The 27,381-nt window shown below is 41.9% G+C and overlaps 1 protein-coding gene across 1 annotated transcript in view; it reads right to left on the bottom strand.

Moving 5' to 3' along the window:
* The window catches only part of MED13 (mediator complex subunit 13), a 1,182,528-nt gene that overhangs the window by 42,043 nt on the left and 1,113,104 nt on the right, over positions 1-27,381 (bottom strand). Inside the window, exon 29 of the mRNA XM_053707341.1 lies at positions 6,217-6,317. Within this exon, the coding sequence (XP_053563316.1) occupies positions 6,217-6,317 (101 nt within the window). The remainder of the gene's footprint in view (positions 1-6,216; positions 6,318-27,381) is intronic.

Here is a 27,381-nt window from a genome sequence, read left to right as displayed (position 1 = left end):
AGTGTAGATGATTGAAGTGTCTCTTCCAGAGACTCAAACCAAAATGCTGCTGCAGCCGTGACAGGCGCAATACATGCAAGAGGTTGCAATATAAAACCTTGTTGAACAAACATTTTCTTAAGGTAACCCTCTAATTTTTTATCCATTGGATCTGAAAAGGCACAGCTATCCTCCACCGGGATAGTGGTACGCTTAGCTAAAGTAGAAACTGCTCCCTCCACCTTAGGGACCGTTTGCCATAAGTCCCGTGTGGTGGCGTCTATTGGAAACATTTTTCTAAATATCGGAGGGGGTGAGAACGGTACACCGGGCCTATCCCACTCCTTAGTAACAATTTCAGTAAGTCTCTTAGGTATAGGAAAAACATCAGTACTCGCCGGTACCGCAAAATATTTATCCAACCTACACATTTTCTCTGGTATTGCAACTGTGTTACAATCATTCAGAGCCGCTAACACCTCCCCTAGTAATACACGGAGGTTTTCCAGCTTAAATTTAAAGTTTGAAATATCTGAATCCAATCTATTTGGATCAGAACCGTCACCCACAGAATGAAGTTCTCCGTCCTCATGTTCTGCCGCCTGTGACGCAGTGTCTGACATGGCCCTAATATTATCAGCGCACTCTGTTCTCACCCCAGAGTGATCACGCTTGCCTCTAAGTTCTGGTAATTTAGCCAAAACTTCAGTCATAACAGTAGCCATATCCTGTAATGTGATTTGAAATGGCCGCCCAGATGTACTCGGCGCTACAATATCACGCACCTCCCGAGCGGGAGATGTAGGTACTGACACGTGAGGCGAGTTAGTCGGCATAACTCTCCCCTCGTTGTCTGGTGAAATATGTTCAATTTGTACAGATTGACTCTTATTTAAAGTAGCATCAATACAGTTAGTACATAAATTTCTATTGGGCTGCACTTTGGCATTAGCACATATAGCACATGTATCTTCCTCTGAATCAGACATGTTTAACACACTAGCAATTAACTAGCAACTTGGAAATGCTTTTTAAGTAATTTACAATAATATGAAAACGAACTGTGCTTATAAGAAGCACAGAAAAAATTATGACAGTTGAAAATAATTAAGTTATAGCATCAAATCTTTGTAAGAAATAAACAATTTTAGCAAAGGATTGTTCCCATTAGCAAGGATAACTAACCCTGGCAGCAGAAAAAATACACAAATAAACGTTTTTTATCACAGTCAACTACAATCTTCACAGCTCTGCTGTGATGATTACCTCCCTCAAATAAGGCTTTGGAGATCCCTGAGTTCTGTAGAGATGAACCGGATCATGCAGGAAGAAAATGAACCTCTGACTGAGTTTTTTGATGCGTAGTAAAAGCGCCAAAAATGGCCCCTCCCCCTCACACATAACAGTGAGAGAGATCAGTGAACTGCTTTAAATTAAACAAAACTATTGCCAAGTGGAAAAAATAGTGCCCAAAACATTTTTTCACCCAGTACCTCAGAGAAATAAACGTTTTTACATGCCAGCAAAAAAACGTTTAACCTCAATAAATTAATTGTTATTTAAAACCTATTGCAAGTCCCTGCAAATTAGGTTAAGTCTATGCATACAGTATAATCCAGTGAAGTACCATCCCCCAGAATACTGAAGTGTAAAATATACATACATGACAGCCTGATACCAGCTACATCTACTGCATTTAAGGCTGAGTTTACATTATAACGGTATGGCAGGATTTTCTCATCAATTCCATGTCAGAAAATAACAAACTGCTACATACCTCTTTGCAGATTAATCTGCCCGCTGTCCCCTGATCTGAAGTTTACCTCTCCTCAGATGGCCGAGAAACAGCAATATGATCTTAACTACTCCGGCTAAAATCATAGAAAAAAACTCAGGTAGATTCTTCTTCAAATTCTACCAGAGAATGAATAACACACTCCGGTGCTATTATAAAATAACAAACTTTTGATTGAAGGTAATAAACTAATTAAATCACCACAGTCCTCTCACACATCCTATCTATTCGTTGGGTGCAAGAGAATGACTGGAGGTGACGTAGAGGGGAGGAGCTATATAGCAGCTCTGCTGGGTGAATCCTCTTGCACTTCCTGTAGGGGAGGAGATAATATCCCAGAAGTAATGATGACCCGTGGACTGACCACACTTAACAGGAGAAAACATGATTTTCATGCAGGACCATGCTCCATCACACGCGTCCAAGTACTACACAGCGTGGCTGGCAAGAAAGGGTATAAAAGAAGAAAATCTAATGACATGGCCTCCTTGTTCACCTGATCTGAACCCCATTGAGAACCTGTGGTCCATCATCAAATGTGAGATTTACAAGGAGGGAAAACAGTACACCTCTCTGAACAGTGTCTGGGAGGCTGTGGTTGCTGCTGCACGCAATGTTGATGGTGAACAGATCAAAACACTGACAGAATCCATGGATGGCAAGCTTTTGAGTGTCCTTGCAAAGAAAGGTGGCTATATTGGTCACTGATTTGTTTTGTTTTGTTTTTGAATGTCAGAAATGTATATTTGTGAATGTTGAGATGTTATATTGGTTTCACTGGTAAAAATAAATAATTGAAATGGGTATATATTTGTTTTTTGTTAAGTTGCCTAATAATTATGCACAGTAATAGTCACCTGCACACACAGATATCCCCCTAAAATAGCTATAACTAAAAACAAACTAAAAACTACTTCCAAAACTATTCAGCTTTGATATTAATGAGTTTTTTGGGTTCATTGAGAACATGGGTTGTTGTTCAATAATAAAATTAATCCTCAAAAATACAACTTGCCTAATAATTCTGCACTCCCTGTAAACCATTCTTACTTTATTTAATTTTCAGTTTTCACACATTCTCTGTGCTTCATTTAGCTTATCTGAACATTTAGCGTATTTATCACCCATTCACCCCATGTTTCCTTGTAAATATACTCCTATTGTTTTTCAAATACTTTATATGTCATGTATGGAAATTTATGAGTTAACCTGATCCTGTGATGGATTTCAATGTGTATCACATACACGCTACTATCGCTTTAAAAATGTTACGAAAAGGTTGTGTCTTGTTCGTACCTAGATATGTATATATTTTTTATATATATTTTTTGGCTCTAAGAATGTTAAGCACATATGGTATATGGTATTGATGTTTAAAAATAACATATTGTGTGCATATAATATATAAGTTAGTTGATAATAGGTACAATTGTTACGTCATGTAAGATGTCTCTTTATTAGAGTTCTTAACCAATCAGGGTCAAGTACACCCTTTTTAAGTTTGTATGCAACCAACTTGTCTTTAGCAGTAGTGATTACGGCGTACAGCCGAAACGCGTATACTGAGTCATTTCTTTTTGCACCTATGTCCCTCCATGGACTTTTTATTATGTTGCTGAAATAAATGCTACGTTTTATCTACATCCCAGTTGCTGCTTATTTGTTCTCTTACTGGGTCTGATGACTATTAATGAGCCTGGTTTATGAAGGAGTGTCCACAATGACGACTGTAACAATTCGTAAATACTTATTTTATATGGTGGAGTGCACAATTCTTAGTTATGTGAGGAATTGAGATTCCTGTGCTGACATACGAGTCATACCAATAATAATAATATTTTTTAATTTAGTATTTTTAATTTTCAATGCCCGTGTAGACCGGAAGTGGGACACAAGTTACTACTTCTGGTCTCCTCTCACACTGGAACACACTACTTGCGCTTCAGTAAGACTCCATAGAGGGATTAACTCGAGGTTAACAGTGAGGCATGTTTGATGCACTGTATATTGTTAGATCCACTTTGAACACACACCTTGGTGGATGTGAATATTAGAGTAGAAGCACACACAAGTTATTAATAAACAAAATAAGAATACGTTTATTACAGGTTGTATCTGCACATTTAACTTATGTTTGATTGTTGAACTCTCATAGTAGAAGAAATACAGGTAAATGCAGATTTTGATAATTTAGAATATGTACACACCGGTAGTGACGTATGCTATGTCTACTTCCGGTTTAGATTGCAACTGGAACGCATGGCTTGCATTCCAAACACTGTAATTTGGCGCTTTAGAGTGTTCACACAGGTTTGTAATTACATGTTTTGTTCGACCTTTTCTATTTAAGTGTGGGTTTATCACTATGTTGTTATGCTGATGAAGGGGAAGTTTTCCCTAAAAAAAGTTTCATTAAAGTACTTAACATACTTTAACCAAAGACCCGAGAATGCATTTGTTTTGTGGAATATATATATATATATATATATATATATATAAATCACAACTTAAAATTAAAAGTGTACACACAAAGCCATATGAGTGTCTAAGAAAAAAATGGTACTTACCCAAAGACACTCGACCACTAGAGCATTAGCGGATGGCCAAACCAGTACTGAAGCATTTTAGCAGAGGTAATGGAAATAAGAGTATATCGTCCATCTGTAAAGGGAGGATGAAGATGAATTCCGGAAACTGAATTAACAGAGAGGCCTGTGAAGTATTTCCCATGAAGCGAAAACGTAAAATCAAAGGACCATATTCCAGGAACATCCCTCCGACAACCACTGTACTCTGAGGGCAACCGGGCCTTATAAAGTAGAAAGACCAATTTTTACGAAGAACGCTGAACATCTTCAATTTTGAACCACCTCCAATGGAGGTAATGTAAAGACTGAGGTAAGTGTGAGGGTTTATATAGAACTCTTGGGGTTTGGGAAACTTTGCCTCCTCCTAGAGAAATAATTCCCATGAGTACGGGATCGTGGACTCTAACCACCTGTATGAAAAAAATCTGGTGCAGAGTGCTCATGACCTCAGATTGGGCCGAAGGTTCACCTTTCAAAAAGGACAATGACTAAGCACAAAGCCAAGACAATGCAATGCAATAGTGGCTAAGGGACATTACTGTGAATGTCTTTGAGTGGCCCAACCACAGCCCAGACTTGAACCCAATTCAAAATCTCTGGAGAGACCTGCAAATGTACGGGTTTCCCCAGTCCCCACACTTCTGAGTCCACCTTTAGAGCAGGCAATAGAAAATACTTTCTCACCTTTCCCGCACTAATTCCCACACATTTCTCTGCAGTGCATAGCCCTATTTACCAGGATACAGTGAAGTTCCCTCCTTGTAGGAGAGGCTGCCTAGAATCTACCTTCCTTTCTGCGGCTTGCATATAAGCCTGATTCCACAGTAATTATGTGAGCCGGATCAGGGACTACATTAGTAAATTGACAGCCTGTTGTGTCATCTACATTTCCCAAGAAGTGAATTAAATGCCATCGCCATCAGTTTATGCCAATGTCTGGGTTTACAACATGGGGGGCAACTAGCCCACTGAGCACCAACACCGCTCTCTGCTTTCAAAGGAACTGTGAGTGCCAGAGAGATCTTGGTGGAGAGGATGTACAAAGGAACCCACATTGACCCGAGTTATAGAAGGAGTGCTGTAGAAATGGACCAATTACATTGCAGGTATGGGAGTGCTAAATGTGCGAGGTACCTATCGTGCCAGGTATACTGATAGGCATTCCTCTGAGCATACTGATATTGTATTCATCTGTAAATATGGTACATGGGGCACAATCATTATTTTACTTCAAGACATACCCGTACTTGAAGTCTGCAAGTCAATAAAACATGGATGCCCAATCTTTTCAAATTAGGGGGCCTAGAGTAAACTGTATACATATAATAAGAAGATGATCTGCATCCAATGTCCTGTCCTACAGCTGCCTAGGTCTCAGTTTAGGTAGTCACTGACTGAATGTAAATTGCTTATGATACCCTATGACTTTGATGTAACAGAGTTAGTAAACTGTGAAAAGAAGAAAAAAAAATCATATACACTTCTGTGCATGCATAAAATTATTTTTATTTTAGTTTTAATTACTACGCAGTAATACAGGCTTGCATATTTTTAAAAATTTTTTTTTCAGGGCAGCACGTGTTTGAAATGTGTGTAAATTTCATGTAAGGCCACACCTACACCCCCTAAATCACACCCCTCAAAAAGTGTCCAGGAAATGGCTTGCAAAAGGTGGCAACTCGCAAGAGTGTTCTGGTTTAGCCTAAAATAAAGGTGGCAACCATATTCCTATTCCATATGATCTGCTTACTAATGTTCCAGGAATTTTTAATAAGAGATTAAAAAGAGAACAAAAAAAAAAAAGGAGGAGAACAAAAAAAAAAGGAGGGCAACAAAAACATGTGAAGGTATTACCTGAGAACATCTGAAGTCTGGTTTGAATCCAGTGGATGGGAGTGTTTAATGTGGAGCAGCTCATCTGATTGCACTGAAGGCACATGGAGGTGCAAAGAGGCCTGGCAAGAAAAAAAAAATATATATATATTGCAACTAAATAATTCCAACACTAAACTGTACAAATGTAGTTTAAATCTAATATTAAATAAATAACTGTTCTATAGTAGTGATGCCAATAATATTAAAGCAAAAACACAAACAAAACACAACAACATGGAACGGGGTAACATGTTCAAATTTTATTTAAAATATGGTGATGCTAAAAGTTATTTAAAACGATACAGAAGCTAGTAGGAATTGAATGCATGCACAACTTGAGCCGACAGGGACACATAGCAAATCAGCAATAAAGTACTATATTCTGAGGTGGTGGCTCCTTTTGAGCCTATGCATAAGTTGGGTATTAAACTACTTTCTTGGAAACTATACTTTCATTTGTTCAGGGTGATAGACAAGGCCCTGCAAGAACAGAGGGCAGTGGGTATACACAGTGTTGGCTGCCTGCTTTCTTCTGTCACAGGTGGACAGACTCCCTTGTTGGGAACCTTGTCTGCCCATGTTTTAATAAATGGAACCCATAAGTGTCTTAAAATTGTTTGTTTAACATTGTCACTTTGCTGTTGCAAACTAAAAGATTTAAAAAAAAGTGATGATTTCAGGGACACCCCTCTTAAAAAGCAGTTCCACATTTCTAGTTTACATTTTGTGACCAAATAAGGATAGATGTGAATGAGCTTTTAGTCACTAGTATGTTGCAAGCTCAGGTAAAGTTCACCATCATCCATAAGTATGATTGAATTACCCGTCTCTCTGGGGAGAGTTATAAAAACATCATTTATACTTGCCTGATAAATTAATTTCTTTCATGGTGGTGAAAGTCCACGATCCGTTACATATGTGAATTACATTACTACCACTAGGAGGAAGCAAATCTTCCCAAACCATAAGAGCCCTATAAAACCCCTCACACAATCCTTAGTCTAACGTATATAGCCAAGTAGTGAGGTTACAAAAAGAATAAGAGCCAAAAAGGAGCAGGTAAAAAAAGATGTGCTTAAAACAAATCAAAGAAAAGGGTGGGAGCTTGTAGACCCTCGCCACCATGAAATAAATACATTTATCAGGCAAGTATGAATTATGTTTTCTTTCATCTAGGTGACGAGAGTCCGTTACATATTTTAAATAATACCTAAGCGGTGGAAGTCCAGTAATAACCATAAAGGGAGGGATTAAAAAACTAAATTTATGCTTACCTGATAAATTACTTTCTTTTACGATATGACGAATCCACGGATTTCATCCTTACTTGTGGGATATTAACCTACTGCTAACAGGAAGTGGCAAATAGCACTACAGCAGAGCTGTATATATAGCCCCTCCCCTTCCCCTCCACCCTCAGTCATTCGGCCGAAGGTATAGGAAGAGAAAAAGGAAAGGCTAAAAAGGTGCAGAGGTGACTGAAGTTTACAAAAAATATAAAGAAAAACTGTCTTAAAAAGAACAGGGTGGGCCGTGGACTCGTCATATCGTAAAAGAAAGTAATTTATCAGGTAAGCATAAATTTAGTTTTCTTTTACAAAGATATGACGAGTCCACAGATTTCATCCTTACTTGTGGGAAACCAATACCAAAGCAATAGGACACGGATGAAAGGGAGGGACAAGACAGGAACTTAAACGGAAGGCCCCACTGCTTGAAGAACCTTTCTCCCAAAGATAGCCTCAGAAGAAGCAAAAGTATAAAATTTGGAAAATTTGGAAAAAGTGTGAAGGGACGTCCCAGTCGCAGCCTTACAAATCTGTTCAACAGATGCCTCGTTTTTAAAAGCCCATGTTGAAGCCACAGCCCTATTAGCCGTAATTCAATCAGGAGGCTGCTGTCCAGCAGTCTCATATGCCAGGCGGATGATACTTCTCAGCCAAAAAGAAAGAGGTAACCGTAGCTTTCTGACCCCTATGCTTTCCAGACTAAACAATGAATAATGAAGATGATTGACGGAAATCCTTAGTTGCCTGTAAGTAAAACTTTAATACACTGACCACGTCCAAGTTATGTAACAGACGCTCCTTCTTAGAAGGATTAGGACACAAGGAAGGAACAACAATTTCCTGATTAATATTCTTATTCGAAACAACCTTAGGAAGGAACCCAGGTTTGGTACGTAAACCACCTTATCAGAATGAAATATGAGATAAGGCGAATCACCCTGTAATGCTGAAAGCTCAGAAACTCTTCGAGCAGAAGAAATAATAACCTAAAACAGAACTTTCCATGATAATAGTTTAATATCTATGGAATGCATAGGTTCAAACGGAACCCCTTTCAGAACTCGAAGAACTACATTCAAACTCCAGAGAGGAGTAATAGGTCTAAATACGGGCTTAATTCTAGATAGAGCCTGACAAAAAGACTGAACATCTGATACATTTGCCAAACATTTGTGAAACAGAATTGACCAAGCTGAAATTTGTCCCTTTAAGGAATTTGCTGATAACCCTTTCTCCAATCCTTCTTGGAGAAAAGACAAAATCCTAGGCCATGAGTAACCCTTGGATTCACACCAATAAAGATATTTACGCCATATCTTATGATAGATTTTTCTAGTGACAGGCTTTCTAGCCTTTATCAAAGTATTAATAACTGAATCAGAGAATCCTCGCTTCAATAAAATCAAGCGTTCAATCTCCACGCAGTCAGTTGCAGAGAAATTAGATTTGATGTTGGAAAGGACCTTGAATGAGAAGGTCCTGTCTCAACGGGAAGTTTCCACTGTGGCAGAGAGGACATGTCCACTAGATCCGCATACAAAGTCCTGCGTGGCCACGCGCTATCAGGATCACTGAAGCTCTCTCCTTTTTGATTCGAGCAATCACGCGTGGGAGGAGAGGAAACGGCGGAAACAAGAATCATTGAGGCAAATACCTCCGGGTGAAGTTCCCACACCCCGGATGAAAAGTCTGTCGACTTAGAAAATCTGCTTCCCAGTTCTCTACCCCTGGGATGTAGATCACTGACATATAACAAGAGTGGGCCTCTGCCCAACTGATTATCTTGGATACTTCTATCATCGCTAAGAAAACTCCTTGTTCTCCCCTGATGATTGACATATGCCACAGTCGTTATGTTGTCCGACTGGAATCTGATGAATTTAGCCGAAGCCAACTGAGGCCACGCCTGAAGCGCATTGAATATTGCCCTCAGTTCCAAAATATTTAATGGAAGTAGACTCCAGTTGAGCTCAAACACCCTGAGCCTTCAGGGAATTCCAAACTGCACCCCAGCCTAGAAGGCTGGCATCTGTTGTCACTATCACCCACGAGGGTCTGCGGAAACAAGTCCCCCTGGGACAGATGATCCGGCGACAACCACCAAAGAAGAGAGTTTCTGGTCTCTTGATCCAGAATTATCTTTGGAGATAAATCCGCATAATCCCCATTCCACTGACCGAGCATGCACAGTTGCAGTGGCCTGAGATGAAAGCGAGCAAACGGAACGCTGTCCATTGCTGCTACCATTAATCCGATTACCTTCATACACTGAGCCACTGATGGCCGAGGAATGGACAGAAGTGCTCGGCAAGTATTCAAAATCTTTTATTTTCTGACCTCCGACAGAAATACTTTCATGGCTACAGAGTCTATCAGAGTTCCCAAGAAAGGAACCCTTGTCTGTGGAACAAGTGAACTCTTCTCTATGTTCACCTTCCAGCCATGAGTTCTCAGAAAAGACAACACTGTGTCCGTGTGAGATTTTGTCAGATGATATGTTGACGCCTGAATCAGAAAAACGTCCAGATAAGGCGCCACCGCTATCCCTTGCGGTCTGAGAACCGCCAAAAGAAACCCTAGAACCTTTGTGAAGATTCTGGGTGCTGTGGCCAACCCGAAAGGACGAGCCACGAACTGATAATGTTTGTCCAAGAAGGCAAACCTTAGAAACCGATGATGATCTTTGTGGATTGGAATATGAAGGTAAGCATCCTTCAAATCCACGGTAGTCATATATTGACCCTCCTGGATCATGGGCAAAATTGTTCGAATTGTCTCCATCTTGAATGATGGAACTCTTAGAAATTTGTTTAGACACTTGAGGTCCAAAATGGGTCTGAACGTTCCCTCTTTTTTGGGGACCACAAATAGGTTTGAGTAAAACCCCTGTCCCTGTTCCAATTTTGGAACAGGACAGATTACTCCCATAGTAAAAAGGTCTTTTATACAGCGTAAGAACGCCTCTCTCTTTATCTGGTTTGCAGATAATTTTGAAAGATGAAATCTCCCTCTTGCGAGAAAATCCTTGAAATCCAATTGATAACCGTGGGTCACTATTTCTAGTGCCCAGGAATCCTGAACATCTCTTGCCCAAGCCTGAGCAAAGAAAGAAAGTCTGCCCCCTACTAGATCCGGTCCCGGATCAGGGGCCACCCCTTCATGCTGTCTTAGGACCAGCAGTGGGTTAGAATGGGAAAAAATCCCTTCCTGCTTTGTGGAAGAAGAAGCTGGGGGTCCTCCTTTAAAGTTCCAAAAGGAACAAAAATTATTCTGTTTACCCCTCATTTTAATCGACCTATCCTGAGGTAGGGCATGGCCCTTACCTACTGTAATATCAGAAATGATCTCCTTCAATTCTAGCCCAAAAAGGGTCTTACCTTTAAAGGGAATAGCTAAAAGCTTATGTTTTGATGACACATCAGCAGACCAAGATTTGGGTCACAATGCTCTACGTGCTAAAATAGCAAATCCTGCATTTTTTGCCGCTAATTTAGCAATTTGAAAAGCGGCATCAGTAATAAAACAATTGGCTAGCTTAAGAGCCTTAATTCTATCTAGAATGTCATCTAATGGAGTCTCAACCTTAAGAGACTCTTCTAGAGCCTCAAACCAAAAAGCTGCTGCAGTAGTTACTGGAACAATGCAAGCCGTAGGTTGTAAAAACAAAATTTATGCTTACCTGATAAATGTATTTCTCTTGTGGTGTATCCAGTCCACGGGTTCATCCATTACTTGTGTGATATTCTCCTTCCCAACAGGAAGCTGCAAGAGGACACCCACAGCAGAGCTGTCTATATAGCTCCTCCCCTAACTGCCACCCCCAGTCATTTGACCGAAGACAAGCAAGAAAAAAAGGAGAAACTATAGGGTGCAGTGGTGACTGTAGTTTAAAAATAAAAAACACCTGCCTTAAAATGACAGGGCGGGCCGTGGACTGGATACAACACAATAGAAATAAATTTATCAGGTAAGCATAAATTTAGTTTTCTCTTGTAAAGGTGTATCCAGTCAACGGGTTCATCCATTGACACGGATGAAGGGAGGGACAAGGCAGAAAACTTAAACAGAAGGCACCACTGCCTGTAAGAACTTTCTCCCAAAAATAGCCTCCGAAGAAGCAAAAGTATCAAATTTATAGAATTTAGAAAAGGTATGAAGCGAAGACCAAGTAGCCGCCTTAAAAATCTGTTCAACAGAGGCATCATGTTTAAAAGCCCATGTGGAAGCTACTGCTCTAGTAGAATGAGCTGTAATTCTTTCAGGAGGCTGCTGGCCAGCAGTCTCATAAGCTAAGCGTATTATACTAGCCAAAAAGAAAGAGAAGTTGCCGAAACCTTTTGGCCTCTCCTCTGTCCAGAGTAGACAACAAACAAAGCAGATGTTTGACGAAAATCCTTCGTAGCTTGTAAATAAAACTTTAAAGCATGAAACCACATCAAGATTGTGTAATAGACGTTCCCTTCTTTGAAGAAGGATTAGGACATAGTGAAGGAACAACAATCTCCTGATTGATATTCTTATTAGATACCACCTTAGGGAGAAACCCAGGTTTGGTACGTAACACTACCTTATCTGCATGGAAAATCAGATAAGGGGAATCACACTGTAAAGCAGATAACTCCGAAACTCTTCGAGCCGAGGAGATAGCTACTAAAAACAGAACTTTCCAAGATAAAAGCTTAATATCTATAGAATGTAAAGGTTCAAACGGAACCCCTTGAAGAAATTTAAGAACTAAATTTAAACTCCATGGCGGAGCAACAGGTTTAAACACAGGCTTGATTCTAACTAAAGCCCGACAAAACGCTTGAACGTCTGGAACCTCAGCCAGGCGTTTGTGCAAAAGAATAGACAGAGCAGAAATCTGTCCCTTTAAGGAACTAGCTGACAATCCCTTCTCCAATCCTTCTTGGAGAAAAGATAATATCCTAGGAATCCTGACCTTACTCCATGAGAAACCCTTGGATTCACACCAATGAAGATATTTACACCATATCTTATGATAGATTTTCCTGGTGACATGCTTTCGAGCCTGAATTAAGGTATCAATGACCGATTCGGAAAAACCACGCTTTGATAGAATCAAGCGTTCAATCTCCAAGCAGTCAGACGTAGAGAAATTAGATTTGGATGTTTGAAGGGACCTTGAAGTAGAAGGTCCTGCCTTAGCGGCAGAGTCCATGGTGGAAAGGATGACATGTCCACCAGATCTGCATACCAAGTCCTGCGTGGCCACGCAGGGGCTATCAAGATCACTGAAGCTCTCTCCTGCTTGATCTTGGCAATCAGACGAGGGAGCAGAGGAAACGGTGGAAACACATAAGCCAGGCTGAAGGACCAGGGCGTTGCTAGAGCATCTATCAGCGCTGCCTTGGGATCCCTGGACTGAAGAGACGCCATGAGATCCAGTTCTGGTTTGTCCCATAGTTGGATCAACTGGGCAAATACCTCCGGATGGAGCTCTCACTCCCCCGGATGAAAAGTCTGCCGACTTAGAAAATCCGCCTCACAGTTCTCTACTCCTGGGATATGGATAGCTGAGAGATGGCAAGAGTGAACCTCTGCTCATAGAATTATCTTTGAAATCTCCAACATTGCCAGGGGGCTCCTTGTTCCCCCCTGATGGTTGATATAGGCTACAGTCGTGATGTTGTCCGACTGAAATCTGATGAACCTGACCGCAGCTCTTAGTTCCAGAATGTTTATCGGAAGGAGGGCCTCCTCCTGAGTCCACGAACCCTGAGCCTTCAGGGAGTTCCAGACTGCACCCCAGCCCAGAAGGCTGGCATCTGTCATTACTATAGTCCATTCTGGCCTGCGGAAACTCATTCCCTTGGACAGATGGACCCGAGATAGCCACGAGAGAAGAGAATCCCTGGTCTCTTGATCAAGATTTAGTAGAGGGGACAAATCTGTGTAATCCCCATTCCACTGATTGAGCATGCAAAGTTGCAGTGGTCTGAGATGTAGGCGGGCAAACGGAACTATGTCCATTGCCGCTAACATTAATCCGATTACCTCCATACACTGAGCCACTGACGGATGAGAAGTGGAATTAAGAGCACGGCAGGAAGTTAGAAGTTTTGACAACCTGACCTCTGTCAGATAAATCTTCATTTCTACTGAATCTATCAGAGTTCCGAGGAATGAAACTCTTGTGAGAGGGGAGAGCGAACTGTTTCCTTCGTTCACCTTCCACCTGTGAGACCTCAGGAATGCCAGAACAATGTCCGTATGGGACCTGGCGATTTGAAAAGTTGACGCCTGTATCAGGATGTCGTCTAGGTAAGGGGCCACTGCTATACCCCGCGGTCTTAGAACCGCCAGAAGGGACCCTAGAACCTTCGTAAAGATTATTGGTGCCATGGCTAACCCGAAGGGAAGAGCCACAAACTGGTAATGCCTGTCTAGGAAGGCGAACCTGAGGAACTGATGATGATCCCTGTGTATTGGAATATGTAGATAAGCATCCTTTAAATCCACGGTAGTCATATATTGACCCTCCTGGATCATAGGTAGGATGGTTCGAATAGTCTCCATCTTGAAGGATGGGACCCTGAGAAATTTGTTTAGGATCTTGATCCAAGATAGGTATGAAAGTTCCCTCTTTCTTGGGAACTATAAACAGATTTGAATAGAAGCCCTGCCCCTGTTCCTCCTTTGGAACTGGGTGGATCACTCCCATAACTAGTAAGTCTTGAACGCAATGTAAGAATGCCTCTCTCTTTATCTGGTTTGCAGATAATTGTGAGAGATGAAATCTCCCCTTTGGAGATGAAGCTTTGAAATCCAGACGATATCCCTGGGAAACAATCTCCAGAGCCCAGGGATCCTGGACGTCTCTTGCCCAAGCCTGGGCGAAGAGAGAAAGTCTGCCCCCACTAGATCCGGTCTCGGATCGGGGGCTACTCCTTCCTGCTGTCTTAGAGGCCGCAGCAGGCTTTTTGGCCCGTTTCCCCTTGTTCCAAGCCTGGTTAGGTCTCCAGACTGGCTTGGACTGGGCAAAATTTCCCTCTTGTTTTGTAGAAGAGGAAGATGAAGCTGCGCCACTCTTGAAGTTTCGAAAGGAATGAAAATTAGTCTGTTTGGTCCTTAACTTGTTGGACCTATCCTGGGGAAGGGCGTGGCCTTTTCCTCCAGTAATATCAGCTGACCAGGATTTAAGCCATAGCGCCCTACGCGCCTGAATGGCAAAACCTGAATTTTTAGCCGTTAGCTTGGTTAAATGAAAAACGACGTCAGAAAAAAATTAATTGGCTAACTTAAGAGCTTTAAGCCTGTCAAGGATATCATCCAACGGGGTCTCTACCTGTAGAGCCTCCTCCAGAGACTCAAACCAGAAAGCCGCTGCAGCAGTGACTGGGGCAATGCATGCAAGAGGCTGGAGAATAAAACCTTGTTGTATAAAGATTTTCTTAAGGAAACCCTCTAATTTTTTATCCATAGGATCTAGGAAAGCACAACTGTCCTTGGCAGGAATAGTTGTACGCTTAGCTAGGGTAGAGACTGCTCCCTCCACCTTAGGGACCGTCTGCCACAAGTCCCGTGTAGCGGCATCTATAGGAAACATCTTTTTAAAAGCAGGAGGGGGAGAGAACGGTACACCTGGTCTATCCCATTCCTTAGTAATAATTTCTGAAAACCTCTTAGGGATTGGAAAAACGTCAGTGTAAACAGGCACTGCAAAGTATTTGTCCATTTTACACAATTTCTCTGGGACTACAATGGTGTCACAGTCATCCAGAGTCGCTAAAACCTCCCTGAGCAACACGCAGAGGTGTTCAAGCTTAAATTTAAATGCTGTCATTTCAGAGTCAGACTGAAGTAACGCCTTCCCTGAATCAGAGAAGTCACCCACAGATAGAAGCTCTCCTGCTTCAACTTCTGCACATTGTGAGGGTATATCAGACATAGTTACTAAAGCGTCAGAGAGCTCTGTATTTGTTCTAGCCCCAGAGCTGTCTCGCTTTCCTTGTAACCCTGGCAGTTTGGACAATACCTCTGTGAGGGTATGATTCATAACTGCCGCCATGTCTTGTAAGGTAAATGCATTGGACGCGCTAGATGTACTTGGCGTCCCTTGAGTGTGAGTTATAGGTTCTGACACATGGGGAGAGCTAGATGGCATAACCTCCCTTTTGTCAGTCTCAGAAACCTCAGGTGATATCTTTAAAAGCCATAATATGGTCTTTATAACTTATAGAAAGGTTAGTGCATTTGGTACACATTCTAAGAGGGGGTTCCATAATGGCTTCTAAACATAATGAACAAGGAGATTCCTCTATGTCAGACATGTTTAACAGACTAATAATGAGACCAGCAAGCTTGGAAAACACTTTAATAAATGTGAAAAAAGAAATAATATAAAAACGGTACTGTGCCTTTAAGAGAAATAAACTAGCACATAAACTGCAAAACAGTGTTAAAAAGTAGTAAACTCTACGAAATTTTTACAGTGTGTATAAGGGACTAAAACAGCATTGCACCCACTTGCAAATGGATGATTAACCACTCGGGCCCAAAAACGAATTAGAAAAACATTAAACCTGTTAACAAACCGTCAAACACACTGCCACAGCTCTACTGTGGCTCCTACCTGCCCTTAAATACGATTTTTGCAGGAACAAAACCCTCTATAGAGGTCCTATAAGCCAGAGGACTCCTTCAGGGAAGCTGGATGTCTCAGACTGAAAACGAAAATAGGCCCCTCCCACCATGCACTCAAAGTCAGAGGGCCTTAAAAAAGTACTCCTAGGAGAAATCTAACAAGCCATGTGGAAACTAGGCCCAAATAAAGATTTATCACCCTCAGGGAAAAAACGTTTTTATTTATAAATCATGCAAACGTTTTTACACTAAGTAATATAGGTATTAACATGAATATTATCCCTTTTTGCAAGCATGATCCCAGTTGTTGTTAAATCACTGTATCAGGCTTACCTTAAATATACCAGGCACTGTCAGCATTTTCTAGACCTTATCATCTCTCTAGAAATAAATATACTGAACATACCTCAAAGCAGGCAATCTGCAGACCGTCCCCCCCACCTGAAGTTTTCTTTCCATACTCTTCAGTTATGTATGAGAACAGCAATGGACCTTAGTTACAAACCGCTAAGATCATCAAACCTCCAGGCAGAAGTCTTCCAATTTCTGCCTGAGAGTAAAAACAGTACAACGTCGGTACCGTTTAAAAATAACAAACTTTTGATTGAAGGTAAAAATTACACTAAGTCACCACATCTCTCTTGATACTTCCTTTCTTGTCGAGAGCTGCAAGAGAATGACTGGTGGCAGTTAGGGGAGGAGCTATATAGACAGCTCTGCTGTGGGTGTCCTATAGCAGCTTCCTGTTGGGAAGGAGAATATCCCACAAGTAATGGATGAACCCGTGGACTGGATACACCTTTACAAGAGAAACAAATCCCTGATTAACAAATAATTTCTTTAGTAGACCCTCTATCTTATGTATAGGGTCCTTGAAAGCACAACTATCCTCAATGGGTATAGTAGTACGCTTAGCTAGGGAAGATATAGCTCCCTCTACCTTAGTGACCGTTTGCCATGAGTCCCGAATGGTATCTGATATAGGAAACATTTTCTTAAAATTAGGAGAGGGAGAAAACAGTATACCTGGTCTATACCATTCCTTACTAATAATTTCCGAAATTCTCTTAGGAACCGGAAAAACATCAATGTAAGTAGGAACTTCCAAATATTTATCTATTTTACACAATTTCTCTGGAGGAATCACAATAGGATCACAATCATCCAGAGTCGCTAAAACCTCCCTAAGCAACAGGCAGAGGTGTTCAAGATTAAATTTAAATGACATAGCATCCGAATCTGTCTGAGGCAAAACATTCCCTGAATCAGAAATTTCACCCTCAGACAGTAATTCCCTAATCCCCAACTCAGAGCACTGTGAGGGAACATCGGAAATAGCTAATAAAGCATCAGAGGATTCAGTATTTACATTAATACTTGACCTACTGCGTTTACCCTGCAACACTGGTAATTTAGACAATACCTCTGTAAGGGTAGTTGACATAACTGCAGCCATCTCCTGCAGAGTAAAGGAATTAGACGCACTAGAAGTACTAGGCGTCGCTTGTGTGGGCATAAAAGGTTGTGACACTTGGGGAGAATTGTATGGCATATCCTGATTCTCTTCAGACTGAGATTCATCCTTAGGCACACTTACTTTATTTAAAATATTCTTTTTACATTGTAAAGCCCTCTCAGTACAAAAGTTACACAATGTTAGAGGGGGTTGCACAATAGCTTCTAAACACATAGAACAATGAGAAACCTCAATGTCAGACATGCTGAACAGACTAGTAATACCACAAAAGTAGTTTAAACACTTATTTATAGCATAAAATAAACATTAGAAAAAACGTGTACTGTGCCTTTAAGAAAAGAAAAAGTGAACAATTTTTCCAAAATGCACAAAAAACGCTAAATTATTCCCAAATTTAGCTTAATATCGTTGGTTAATCCAAAAATTACTGCACCCAGAAGCAAGGGCAGAAATACGGCTTTAGAAGTACTTATATCAACATGTAGTCAAAAGATAGATAAAAACACACTCTGTACCTCTGTGGCGCCTACCTGCCCCCTGGGTACTTCGAATCAAGTTTCCAACCCTTCAGACCAGCTACACAGTCCAGGAGCCACCGAGTTACTGTTTGCTGCTGCTAAGTCTGAAGAAAGTGTACCAAAATAGGCTCCGCCCCTTAAGGGCAAACAAAATAGGCTCCGCCCCTTAAGGGCAAAAGTCAGAGTAGGCCCAAACAACACTGCATGGAAATGCAGTTTTGCACTAAAGTAAAAATACACACACAATACAACCCTCAAGCATAAAACCAATAAGTTTTAAGTGCCAAAAATAAAAAATATAAAACATTGTTTTTATATTGTCTCCCATGTCACATAATGCCCAAATATCAACTAATGATAAATATAAAATAGGGACTCCAGTAACACCCCTCTTATTAAAATAGGTTTTACTGCTTACCCCATTCCCATACAGGAAAATAATGCCAGCCAGTTTTGATATACCAAGTCTCCTCAGAAAAAAAGGCTGCACATACCTTAATGCTGCTTGTAGCATGAAACCGGTCTCCACACTGAAGATGTCTCATGGTTACCTTCAGAAGTCTTGTGGGAAGCAGCGTGGATCTTAGTTACAAATGCTAAGATCATCAAACCTCAGGGCAGAAATCTTCTTCCATATCCCCCTGAGGAAAATAGTACGCACCGGTACCATTTAAAATAAAAAACTTCTTGATTGAAGAAACTAAAATTAAAACCTCACTTTACCATGTCTTCCTAGTATAACACAGGCAAAGAGAATGACTGGGGTAGGAGGGAAATTGGAGGGGCTATATATACAGCTCTGCTGTAGTGCTCTTTGCCACTTCCTGTTAGCAGGAGGTTAATATCCCACAGGTAAGGATGAAATCCGTGGACTCGTCTTATCTTTGTAAAAGAAAAAACAGCTTTTGTCGCTGAGAAATTAAATACACAAACCAAAAAGCTCTTATAATAAACTAAAACAGGCATAATCAATAAACTTGGACAACTTCCTGAAGGACCTTTCTACTAAAGGCTGCTTCAGAGGAAGCAAAAACATAAAAATGGTAAAATTTAGTAAAGGAGTGCAAAGAAAACCAAGTGGCCACCTTGCAAATGTTATCAACTGAAGCCTCATTCTTGAAAACCCAAGTGGCGGCAACTGACCTAGTAGAATGAGCCATAATTCGCTGTGGTGGAGGCTGACCCACCTCCAAATAAGCCTTGTGAATCAAAAGTTTCAATAAAGAGGCTAAAGAAATAGAGGCCTTCTGACCTTTCCTAGGGCCAGAAAAAGGAACAAACAGAAGTCTGTCTGAAATCCTTAGTAGAATTAACATAATATTTCAATGCTCTAACATCATCCAAAAAATATAAATGATCTTTCAGAAGGATTCTTAGGATCTGGACACAAAGAAGTAATAACAATCTCCCTACTAATACTGTGTGAGGAAACAACTTTAGGCAAAAAATTAAATGTAGTCCGCAAAACAGCCTTCTTCTGATGGAATATCAGATAATCAGATATCAGCGCTGCGGAATCTGTTGGCGCTCTACAAATACCTGATAATAATAATAATAATAATAAGGCGACTCACAAGAGAGAGCAGACAATTTCATACAACACAGATGCACTCTCATACAACACACACACAGACCACACACACTCATATTCAACACTAAGACACTCACACAACGCCCACTCACATACAACACACCACACACTCATGCAAAACACAAACACACCACACACAAGTCGCGACCCAGTAAACATGATGTTGCGACCCAGCAATGGGTCCCAACCCGTGGTTTGAAGAACCCTGTACTAGAGCATCCACTACCTCTGCTTGAGGATCCCTAAACTTCATTCAGGGCAGTGTTGCAATGTCACAGTATCCCTTGGATCAGGGAAGATAGCATTTAGAAGGAAAAAAATCTGAATTGACCTTCTACGCTTGTTTGAAGGCGGGTGAGCAGCAAAAGTCTTATAGATAGCGTGTATCTGTCCCAGGGCAATATATACAAATATATAAAACTTTAACATTTTAAAAGTGCCCATAATTAAAGCTATATGAGTGTCTATATATAAAAAGATAAAACATACTTACCCATAGACACTCATCCACTATCAAGCAAGTAGCAGCCAGACAAACCAGTACTGAAACATATCAGCAGAGGTAAATGTAGGGTAGAATAAGGGTATAATGTAGATCTGTAAAGGGAGGCAGAAGACAATTCCTTGCGACCGGATTTACAGAGGGTCTATCAAGGATTTGCCATGAGGCAAAACCATCATAAACCATACTGCAAATACAGCCCTCTGACAAGCACTGTATTCTGAGGGGAATGGGGCCACATACACTCTCTCACACACCACACACACAACCTACACAAACCACACACACACTCACACAAACCACATACAACACACACCCTCCATACACCACACACACACACACATACACCACACACACACACACACATACACCACACACACTCGCATACACCACACACTCGCATACACCACACACTCGCATACACCACACACTCGCATACACCACACACTCGCATACACCACACACTCGCATACACCACACACACGCATACACCACACACACGCATACACCACACACACCACACTCGCATACACCACACACACCACACTCGCATACACCACACACACCACACTCGCATACACCACACACACCACACTCGCATACAACACACACACCACACTCGCATACAACACACACACCCTCGCATACAACACACACATACAACACACACACACACACAACACATACTCACATATACTCACATACAACACACTCACTCACACACTCACATACACACAACAGACCACACCCACACAGACCACCCACTCTCACATACACACTCTCATACAACACACACACTCTCATATACAACACACACACACTCTCATATACAACACACACAACACACACACACTCACACCCAACACACACACACTCACACCCAACACACACACACTCACACCCAACACACACACACTCACACCCAACACACACACACTCACACCCAACACACACACCCTCATACAACACACCCAACACACACACCCAACACACAGACCACACACACACCCTCATACAACACACACACACCCTCATACAACACACAGACCACACACACACCCTCATACAACACACAGACCACACACACACCCTCATACAACACACAGACCACACACACACCCTCATACAACACACAGACCACACACACACACACACTCATACAACACACAGACCACACACACACTCATACAACACACAGACCACACACACACATTCATACAACACACAGACCACATACACACACTCATACAACACACAGACCACATACACACACTCATACAACACACAGACCACACACAATCACACTCATACAACACACACTCTCATACAACACACACTCATACAACACACAGACCACACACACACACTCATACAACACACACACCACACACACACACTCATACAACACACACACTCTCATACAACACACAGACCACACACACACACTCATACAACACACAGACCACACACTCTCATACAACACACATTCCACACACACAGACCACACACCCCCTCATACAACACACAGACCACACACACACTCTCATACAACACACAGACCACACACACACACTCTCATACAACACACAGACCACACAAACAGACCACACACAGACCACACACACACTCATACAACACACAGACCCCACACACTCTCATACAACAAACAGACCACACGCACTCTCATACAACACACAGACCACACACACTCTCATACAACACACAGACCACACACACACCCTATTACAACACACAGACCACACACACACCCTATTACAACACACAGACCACACACACACCCTCATACAACACACAGACCACACACACACCCTCATACAACACACAGACCACACACACACATTCATACAACACACAGACCACACGCACTCTCATACAACACACAGACCACACGCACTCTCATACAACACACACTCTCATACAACACACAGACCACACGCACTCTCATACAACACACAGACCACACACACACACTCATACAACACACAGACCACACACACTCTCATACAACACACAGACCACACACACACTCATACAACACACAGACCACACACACTCATACAACACACAGTCCACACACACACACTCTCATACAACACACACTCTCATACAACACACAGACCACACACACACACACTCATACAACACACACACTCTCATACAACACACACACTCTCATACAACACACAGACCACACACACTTTCATACAACACACATACCACACACACACACTCTCATACAACACACAGACCACACACACAAACACTCTCATACAACACACACTCTCATACAACACACAGACCACACACACACTCTTATACAACACACAGACCACACACACACTCATACAACACACAGACCACACACACTTTCATACAACACACAGACCACACACACATACTCTCATACAACACACAGACCACACACACACACACTCTCATACAACACAAACTCTCATACAACACACACTCTCATACAACACACAGACCACACACACACACTCTTATACAACACACAGACCCCACACACACACACACTCATACAACACACAGACCACACACACTTTCATACAACACACATACCACACACACATACTCTCATACAACACACAGACCACACACACACTCATACAACACACAGACCACACACACACTCTCATACAACACACAGACCACACACACACTCTCATACAACACACAGACCACACACACACACTGACTCTCATACAACACACAGACCACACACACACACTGACTCTCATACAACACACAGACCACACACACACACTGACTCTCATACAACACACAGACCACGCACACACACTCTCATACAACACACAGACCACGCACACACACTCTCATACAACACACAGACCACGCACACACACACTCTCATACAACACACAGACCACGCACACACACACTCTCATACAACACACAGACCACACACACACACTCATACAACACACACACTCTCATACAACACACAGACCACACACACACACTCTCATACAATACACACACTCATACAACACACAGACCACACACACTTTCATACAACACACATACCACACACACACACACTCTCATACAACACACATACCACACACACACACTCTCATACAACACACAGACCACACACACACTCTCATACAACACACAGACCACGCACACACACTGACTCTCATACAACACACAGACCACACACACACACACTCTCATACAACACACAGACCACGCACACACACTCTCATACAACACACAGACCACGCACACACACACTCTCATACAACACACAAACCACACACACACTCACTCTCATACAACACACAGACCACACACACACTCACTCTCATACAACACACAAACCACACACACTCACTCTCATACAACACACAGACCACACACACACTCACTCTCATACAACACACAGACCACACACACACTCACTCTCATACAACACACAGACCACACACACACACTCTCATACAACACACACACACTCTCATACAACACACAGACCACACACACACACACACACACTCATACAACACACAGACCACGCACACACACACTCTCATACCACACACAAACCACACACAGACCACACACACACACTCTCATACCACACACAGACCACACACACTATCATACCACACACAGACCACACACACACAGCCTCATACAACATACAGACCACACAGACTCAATAGACCACACACACATTCTCATACAACACACAGACCACACACTCTCATACAACACACAGATCACACACACTCATACAACACACAGATCACACACACACTCACAACACACAATTTCACACAGATACATTCTCATACAACACACACACAGACCACACACTCACATACAATACACACTCACATACAATACACACACCACACACTCATGCAAAACACAAACACACAAGTCGCGACCCAGTAAACATGATGTTGCGAGCCAGTAATGGGTCCCGACCTGTGGTTTGAAGAAACCTGTACTAGAGCATCCACTACCTCTGCTTGAGGTTTCCTGAACTTCATTCAGGGCAGTGTGGCAATGCCACAGTATATCCCTTGGATCAGGGAAGATAGCACTTAGAAGGAAAAAAATCTGAATTGACCTTCTACGCTGGTTTGAAGGCGGGTGTCCCTGGTGTCCCAGGGCCATATATACACATATATAAAACTTTAACATTTTAAAAGTGCCCATAATGAAAGCTATATGAGTGTCTATATATAAAAAGATAAAACATACTTACCCAAAGACACTCATCCACTATCAAGCAAGTAGCAGACAGAAAAAACAGTACTAAAACATATCAGCAGAGGTAATGAAATAGAGGTATAAGGGTAGATCTGTAAAGGGAGGCAGAAGACTAAATTTGCGACCAAATTTACAGAGGGTCTATGAAGGATTTCCCATGAGGCAAAATAATTGTATCATAAACCATAACGCAAATACATCCCTCTGACAAGCACTGTACTCTGAGGGGAACCGGGCTTAAACATAAACTGAAAACCCCTTTCACTGAAGAAATCATGCACATTTTCATGCTTCAGCCACCTCCAACAGAGGCAAAGTAAAGACTAAGATATGTGTGAGGTGTTTTATAGGGCTCTTAGAGTTTTTGGAAACTTTGCCTCCTCCTTGTGGTAGGAATGTATTTCCCATATGTAACGGATTGTGGACTTTCGCCACCTATATGAAAGAAACAATATTTAAGAGATCTTATACTGCAAAAGCAAGCAAAAAACTAAATTTATGCTTACCTGATAAATTGATTTCTTCTATGGTAAGACGAGTCCACGGATTCATCCTTTACTTGTGGGATATTATCCTTCCCTACAGGAAGTGGCAAAGAGCACCACAGCAGAGCTGTCTATATAGCTCCACCTCCCAGTCATTCAACCGAAGGTACAGGAAGAAAAAGGAGAAACTACAAGGTGCAGAGTTGACTGAGTTTAAATCAAAAAAATATAATCTGTCTTAAAATGACAGGGCGGGCCGTGGACTCGTCTTACCATAGAAGAAATCAATTTATCAGGTAAGCATAAATTTAGTTTTCTTCTATAAAGGTAAAACGAATCCACGGATTCATCCTTTACTTGTGGGATACAATACCAAAGCTACAGGACACGGATGAACGGGAGGGACAAGACAGATGGTTAAACAGAAGGCACCACTGCTTGCAGAACTTTTCTCCCAAAAATAGCCTCTGAAGAAGCAAAGGTATCAAATTTGGAAAATTTGGAAAAAGGTATGAAGCGAAGACCAAGTCGCAGCCTTACAAATCTGTTCAACAGAAGCATCATTTTTAAAAGCCCATGTGGAAGCCACCGCTCTAGTAGAGTGAGCTGTAATTCTTTCAGGAGGCTGCTGTCCAGCAGTCTCGTATGCCAAACGGATGATGCTTTTCAGTCAAAAGGCAAGAGAGGTAGCCGTAGTCTTTGACCTCTACGTTTTACAGAATAGACAACAAACAAAGAAGATGTTTGACGAAAATCTTTGGTCACTTGCAAGTAAAACTTTAAAGCACGAACCACGTCCAAGTTGTGCAATAGACGCTCCTTCTTAGAGGAAGGATTAGGACACAGAGAAGGAACAACAATTTCCTGATTAATATTCTTATTAGTAACAACCTTAGGAAGGAATCCAGGTTTGGTACGCAAAACCACCTTATCAGCATGGAAAACAAGATAAGGCGAGTCGCATTGCAATGCAAATAGTTCAGAAACTCTTCGAGCCGAAGAGATGGCAACTAAAAACAGAACTTTCCAAGATAGAAGCTTAATATCTATGGAATGCATAGGTTCAAATGGAACCCCTTGAAGAACCTTAAGAACTAAATTCAAACTCCATGGCGGAGCAACAGGTTTAAACACAGGCTTGATTCTAACTAAAGCCTGACAGAACGACTGAACGTCTGGAACATCTGCCAGATGTTTGTGCAGTAGAATTGATAAAGCAGATATCTGTCCCTTTAAGGAACTAGCTGATAGCCCCTTCTCCAACTAATATTTTATCACCTCTTTCACTTTACCCTTCCTAGTACTTAGAGTAGGCAAAGAGAATGACTGGGGGGTGGAGCTAAGGGAGGAGCTATATAGACAGCTCTGCTGTGGTGCTCTTTGCCACTTCCTGTAGGGAAGGATAATATCCCACAAGAAAAGGATGAAGCCGTGGACTCGTCTTACCTTTATAGAAGAAATCTACTTTCCTCTTCCTTAAGACACAAGAGATATGCTGATCGCAGAAGGTGTAAGGCTCCTTTACTTCGTACTGGAGACAGAGTATTTTTATCCACCAGATTCATACGTCTAAAACAAACTTGTACTAAGTTGGGTCCTAAGTACATTGGACCTTTTCGAATTGTTTCCAAAGTTTGTTCTTCTGCATACCGCCTGGCTTTATCCAAGACTCTCAAGAGCCATCCAGTGTTTAATGTCTCCTTACTCAAGCCAGTCATCTACAACCGGTACTCTATCAAGAGTAAACCACCTCCTCCACTTTCCGTAGAGGGAACTTCTGAGTTTGAAGTCAGCCAGATTTTGGATTCCAAGCTACGGAGCAATCGGCTGTACTACCTGGTCCATTGGAAGGGTTATCCTATCTCTGAACAATCTTGGGAACCAGCCTCTCATGTTCATGCTCTAGCTCTTGTCAAGTCTTTTCACAAGAAATATCCTGCCAGGCCCCGTCGGGTCCCCTGGACGAATCCTTGAGGAGGGGGGCACTGTCATGCTCGGCCGCTGGGAAGCTCCGGCGGTCCTCTCTGTGTGCTTGATTGGAAGGTAGTCTGAGCCGCCCCTTCCTGATGATGTCACTACCAGGCTTTTTATTCCGGGCTTCCTGTTTCTTTAGTGCCCGTTTGTTTGTTATTCTTTGTGGCTCCTGTGAGGACTTCGCTGTGCAAACACTCTAACTGCTGATTTTCTGTTGCCAAACTCTGCAGACTGACTATGCTGGGTTAACCCTCAAACTTCCTGATAACCTGTTGCCAAACACTGCAAGTACTGTTTTTATTCTGTGAATCTCTCAAACTGCATGTTAACTTGTTGCCAAACTCTTCAAGTACTGTTTATTCAGTGTAAACCTTCAAACTGCTTGATATCCTGTTGCCAAACACTGCAAGTACT

The sequence above is a fragment of the Bombina bombina genome, chromosome 3, assembly GCF_027579735.1.
Source record: "Bombina bombina isolate aBomBom1 chromosome 3, aBomBom1.pri, whole genome shotgun sequence".
Lineage (NCBI taxonomy): Eukaryota > Metazoa > Chordata > Amphibia > Anura > Bombinatoridae > Bombina > Bombina bombina.
The sequence above is the reverse complement of the archived record's forward strand: the minus strand, read 5'-3'. Positions and strand labels throughout refer to the sequence as shown.